Raw genomic sequence first — 6,152 nt, forward strand, 5'->3', positions numbered from 1 at the left:
AACGAAAAAATATTCGAAAAAATATTGTTTCGATTTTTTAAGTCTTCTGGTTTTAAAATATATTAAACGATTTCAGCGCACTTTTTCACACTTGAAAACGTAGAGAATGACAAAAATACACTGTAAATTTTCAAAATTACACGAATGGCCTAGAAATTGGGAAAGCTAGGCCACCAACACTAGGCATCTTTAGGCTCATTTTGAAGCTCTTTTTTTTGCTGAATTTTAAATTTTAAATTATTTTGAATCGAGTCCTACGGTAGAACAACTGTTTCGGGCCTAGAAATTGCGAAAGTTTTCGCGCTGCAAAGAAAAGAAAAAGGAGCAAAATAAATTGAATTTCGAATTTCGCGAATTCAGAAGACGTTGACAGATTCAGAAGACGTGTGTCGTGTAGGAGTGAAAGAAGAAGACAGATTCAATATGCATGGAAGAGACATGAAAAAGATTTGGAATTTGAAATGAAATCTCAGCCTTTTCTTTGTGTGTAGTTGTCAGAAAATTTCCCAATTTTGTACACTTTTTCGGACCAAATTTTCTATTCATTGGAAACATTTTTTGAAACATTTTACCTTTCCTTTTTTTGCGGGTTAAACCAGAAAAAAGACTCAAATTTTGAGCCAAAAATTTTCTGAAAAAAAGAGGTTCCAAAAAAAAATTTGCAGTGTTTTCCATCATTTAATGCGGTTTAAAGTTAGAAAAATAGCGTCAAAGCCGCGTAAATTAGTCTGAAACATCTAAAATACACTAGTGGCCTAACTTTTGCAGTTTCTAGGCCACCGTATGCTTTTTCGTGTTTTTAGCATTATTTTTTTTTTATTTTTGGTCATTTGTAACTTCTAACGCTTCTAAACACTCAAAACATGTAAAAAATAGCGTTGAAACCATCCGAAATACAGCGAAATGACCTAGAAATGAATTGGTGGCCTAGCTTTTCCAATTTCTAGGCCATTCGTCTAATTTGGAAAATTTACAGTTTGTTTTGGCATTTTCTGCGTTTTGAGAAGTGAAAATTCGCGTCAAAACCATGTCAACTAGTCTGAATAAGCTAAAATCTACTGGTGGCCTAACTTTTGCATTTCCTAGGCCACTTATGCGATTTTTTGGGTTTTTTTTTAATTTTGAGCATTTTTTGATATTTCAGATGCTTTGAAACACTCAAAATAATGGAAACAAAGACCGAAATCATTAGAAATAAGCGAAATGACCTAGAAATGAATTGGTGGCCTAACTTGTCCAATTTCTAGGCCATTTGTGTAAATTTGAAGGTTTTCAGCGATTTCGAGACATTTCAAGCTTTGAAAACGTGAAAAATTCATTGAATACGTCTAAAAAGACCGAAAATCTACTGGTGGCCTAGCATTTTAGGGTTCCTAGGCCACCTTTTTTTCAACCAATTTTCTTGATATTTTTTAATCTGAAAATGTCTGAAAAATCGAGATTTTCGTGTCCAAATTTTTATTATTTTCGAAGAAAAACAAAATTGAAAAACCGGAAAAGCGACAAAAAGTAAAGATCACATTCGGAGAAGGGAAGGGGCGCGGTGTGGTGGAAATTGTCAGTAAGGCTTCCATTCGGTCGGGAAATCAATTTAGCCGACCGACCGACATCCGACCGTTTCCGTGCATTTGCGCGTCAACGTGTTTGCATACGCTGCATTGTATTTTACGACAAACTACTCACTAAAAGCCTCGTTTGTCGTAAAATAAAGTGCTTCGTACGCAAAAATTCGTGTTTTTATGCGCAAAGGCACGAAATCGGTCAGCTCGGTCGGTGGTCGGTCGGCGGTCGGCGATTTTCGACCGACCGAAATGGAATCCTTAATTGTCAGAGAAATGGGACAGAAAAAACAAGTGGAGAGAAACCCGAAAATTGCAATGCTATGGAAGAAAAAAGGGCAATTTTTCGGGCTGAAAATAAAGCATCATAAAGAAAAGTGAAGCCTAGAACGAGATAGAGAAATTTCGAGAATTAGAGGGAAAAATGGATGCAAAAAGAAAAGAAATCTGAAGCTAAACAATCTCGGAGAGAAACAAAAAAACAAGAACTATTGAGATTTTGACGACGACGATGTCGTTGGTCCACCAGAAGACGTTGAAGCAGAAGATGTGCACGACGGACCAGAAGACGTCGATGGGATACTCCAATGGCGCATTTTTTCCGACATTTCGTGTACTTCTGAGGAGACCTGGAAGACAATTTTTTGCGCTGAAAATGACTGAAAATCACCAAAAACTAGCCGAAATTTCAAAATTTTCCAATTCTGATAAAACATGATATGACGACTTGAAACGGCGAAAAAAAAAAGCGAAAAATGTAATTTTTTTTCAAATTTCCTAAAATACCGTATCTCCTTCTAGGATCAATATTTCTGGACCATCTAAATTGGATACGGTAGAATTCAAGAAGCCCTACAAAATGATACTACTTGGATTACTGTAGCTTGTCTATGCGCAAAGTTAAAAGCCAAAAACCTGTGACCGCGTGGCTCAGTTGGTTTTTAGATTATAACTGTGCTCATAGACCAGCTACAGTATCCCAAGTAGCATCATTTTGTAAGGCTCACTGAGTTCTACCGTCTCCGATTCTTATTAGTACTTTCTCAGATAATGTAGCTGGTATATGAGCAAAGTTACAAGCTAAAAACCATTTGAGCTAGGCGATCACAGTTTTCAAGACTTGTAGCTTTGTTCATAGACAAGCTACAGTATCCCAGCTAGTATCATTTTGTAGGGCTTCTTGAATGCTACCGTATCCCATTTAGTTGGTTCAAAAATATCAAACTTGAAGGGAATTATGGTCCGGTAAAAATTTTGGGATGATTTTTGTGATGAAACGGGCCTAAAACAGTCCGGACTGTAACTTTTTTCAAACCCAATATTTTCGGACCAACTAAACTGGATACGGTAGAACTCAGTGAGCCCTACAAAATGATTGTACTTGGGTTACTGTAGCTTGTCTATGCGCAAAGTGACAAGCCAAAAACCAGTGACCGCGTGGCTCAGTTGGTTTTTAGATTATAACTTTGTTCATAGACTAGCTACAGTATCCCAAATAGTATAACATTGTAGCGTTTGAGTCCTTCTACCATATCTAGTTCAGTTGGTCCCAAAAATATTGCGTTTGAAGAAAGTTACAATCCGGACTGTTTTAGGCCCGTTTCATCCCAAAAATCATCCCAAGATTTTTACCGGACCATAATTCCCTTCAAGTTTGATATTTTTAAACCATCTGAATGGAATACGGTAGAACTCGACGAGCCCTACAAAATGATACTAGCTGGGATACTGTAATTGTCTATGAACAAAGTTACAAGTCTATGGATCGGCTAGCAAGACGATTTTTTGAAATTTTTTCGCAAATTGAACTGTCTTTCTAGATGATGCTTGTTCTCTGCGCAATTCAATGATTTTGATGATTCCCATCATATCAGACCTATCAGTTGATATCATTACAAAAATCACATTTTTGTTGATTTCACTGTTCTTCGAGCGTTTTTCGAACGTTCTGTGCGCCTTTAATACCGTACGACAACTACAGTAACCTATCGTTGTTGTGGGACCTTCTCAGATTTGTTTGTTTTTTTTTGTACTAGAATAATGCTCACCTTCTTCGAAATCTCCTCGTATTCCTTCTTCAAATTGTCAATCACCCATTCGACACCTTGACGACCCTGAAAATCGATTATCGATTTTATCGATTTTCCGCTTACAATTATCGATTTTTAGCGTGGTAAAAATAGCTCATTTTATCGATTTTTAGAGCCTAAAAATCCCCCAAATTTCGTCACTTACCTTACTAGCATTCTGTGAATAAATGCTCAAAAACGTCTTTTCACAGTAGTCCGCGAATGCCGGCAGAGTGATTGTCACAATGACGTCCTGCTTCAAAACTGTCTTATTTGGGTCCTCTTGGTCGGGTTTATATGTCAGCTTTTCGTCGACTCGAAGAAACGACGAGCCGTTGAGCTGAAAACGATCGATTTTTGACTGAAGTAGGCTGAAAATGACCCAAAATTCATGAAAATCGACCTAAAACGGCTGAAATTAGCCCAAAATTCATGAAAATCGACCAAAAATGGCTGAAAATAGCCCAAAATTCGAGATTTTTGGCTTAAAATTCGTGATTTTTGGTGATTTTGAGCATAAATATCATGAATTATGGTTTAAAATCGTGCTTTTTGGCTTAAAATTCAAGATTTCGGGCTCAAAAATTCGTGATTTTTGACCCAAAATTCGTGATTTTAGCTTCAAAAATGTGATTTTTGACTCAAAATTAGTGAAAATCGACCAAAAATGGCTGAAAATAGCCCGAAATTCGAGATTTTTGGCTTAAAATTCGTGATTTTTGAGCCAGATTTTTGGAAAAGTGACTTAAAGGAGGATTCCGGGCAAAATGAGTTTATGGTTCAATCGATGCAAAATTTCATGCTGATTCCGAATATCACAATGAAAATGCTCAAAAATGCCGCTAAAGCTCAAAAAACGCCGTCAAAGTTACAAAAAAGTTATCCCTCGTGGCCGAACTTTTGTCGATTTTCCACGTGGATTTCAATTTTTGCACTGTTTACGTGAAAAGTTAGGCCACGAGGGATAACTTTTTTGCAACTTTGATGACGTTTTTTGAGACTCAGAAGCATTTTTTTTCGTTTTTATTGTGATATTCGGAATCAGCATGCAATTTTGCATCGATTGAACCCTAAACTTATTTTGCCCGGAATCCTCCTTTAAAATTCGTGAAATTTGACTTAAAACGGCTGAAAATAGCTCAAACTTTGGGATTTTCGACTCAAAACTTCCGAAATTTGATCTAAAATTCGTGATTTTTGCCCGAAAATTCATGAAAATCGACTTAAAATGGCTGAAAATAGCCGGGAATTCGAGATTTTTGGCTTCAAATTTCGGTTTTTTCACTCAAAACTAGGGACTTTTGACCCAAAAATTAAGGATTTTTGCCTTGAAATTCAGGATTTCGGGCTCAAAAATCGGGATTTCTGACCCAAAAATCGTGATTTTTGACTCAAAATTACTGAAAATCGACCTAAAATGGCTGAAAATAGCCGGGAATTCGAGATTTTGACTTGAAATTCATGATTTCTGACCCGAAATTTGGGATTTTTGACACGAATTTTTGGATTTTTGACCCAAATTTTAACATTTTTGACTGAAAATTCGGGATTTTCGCAAATTTTAGGCTCATTTAGGCTCAATTTCCATGATTTTTGGGTCATTTTTAATGAAATTTTGGCTCAATTTTCATGATTTTTGGGTCATTTTTATCAGATTTTCTTACGTTTCTGGTCGTCAGCGAGAATTCCTTCCTGTGTGGATCGATGACAGTGTACTCGTGTGAATATTGGGTGCCAGAGAAGCCAGTCAGCTGAAAATTGAGATTTGTTGCTGGAAAAATAGGGTTTTCCAGCACACATTTTTGAGCTGAAAATCGTCATTTTTCCACAACTTTTTTGAGTTAGAAATGACTGAAAAAATCGATTTTTTTCGGCCAAAAAAGTCGATTTTTGCACATTTTTGAGTTGAAAAACCCCCCGACTTTTCTAGCATTTTTCCACATTTTCAGGCCTAAAAAACCCTTGAAAAATCGATGTTCCATCCGATTTCAGCGTGTCTTACCTTCGTCGCCCAACTGGGAATACTGAAATGTGATTGAATGATTCGTTCTGTTAATATTTTGCCGGCTTCCAGTGTCTGTTTCACCACATCAATGCCCGTGACGGCACGATTCAACGGGTTGGGGTACTTTTTGAAGGCAGCCATCGCCACTGTCTCCCATTCGTGACTGAAAATAATGAAAAATTTTCAAGTTTTTAGATTTCTAAAAGGGAATATTTTCGATTCTGAGTTCTGGCTCGTTTTTAGGGCTCCGCGACGTTTCGAAAGTAACAGCTTTGCGCTTTTTTTGGCATGAATGAAAGAGCTAAAATTGTATTTCAGTGTTTAAATTGTCTTTCGAATAGAGTTTTGTATATTTGAAGCGCTTTCAAAGCATTGCCGTACTTTCGAAACGTCACACTTGTGAGACAAATCGAAAAATGTGTGAAACAGCTTCAAATATACAAAGCTCTGTTCGAAAAACAATTTAAATACTCAAATACAAGTTTTTGCTTTTTCTTCAATGCACGTTCTCCCGGGGGT

At 36.8% G+C, this 6,152-nt stretch overlaps 1 protein-coding gene across 1 annotated transcript in view; it reads right to left on the bottom strand.

Moving 5' to 3' along the window:
• Positions 1 to 2,047: 2,047 nt before the first annotated feature.
• CBG15800 overlaps positions 2,048 to 6,152 on the bottom strand; it is a gene marked incomplete at both ends in the record, with an annotated part of 5,515 nt that continues 1,410 nt past the window's right edge. The window contains 5 exons of the mRNA XM_045241460.1: positions 2,048 to 2,188; positions 3,608 to 3,673; positions 3,795 to 3,932; positions 5,293 to 5,379; positions 5,631 to 5,796. Of these exons, the coding sequence (XP_045095833.1) occupies positions 2,048 to 2,188; positions 3,608 to 3,673; positions 3,795 to 3,932; positions 5,293 to 5,379; positions 5,631 to 5,796 (598 nt within the window). The remainder of the gene's footprint in view (positions 2,189 to 3,607; positions 3,674 to 3,794; positions 3,933 to 5,292; positions 5,380 to 5,630; positions 5,797 to 6,152) is intronic.

This window comes from Caenorhabditis briggsae, assembly GCF_000004555.2.
Source record: "Caenorhabditis briggsae complete genome, chrI, whole genome shotgun sequence".
Taxonomy (NCBI): domain Eukaryota; kingdom Metazoa; phylum Nematoda; class Chromadorea; order Rhabditida; family Rhabditidae; genus Caenorhabditis; species Caenorhabditis briggsae.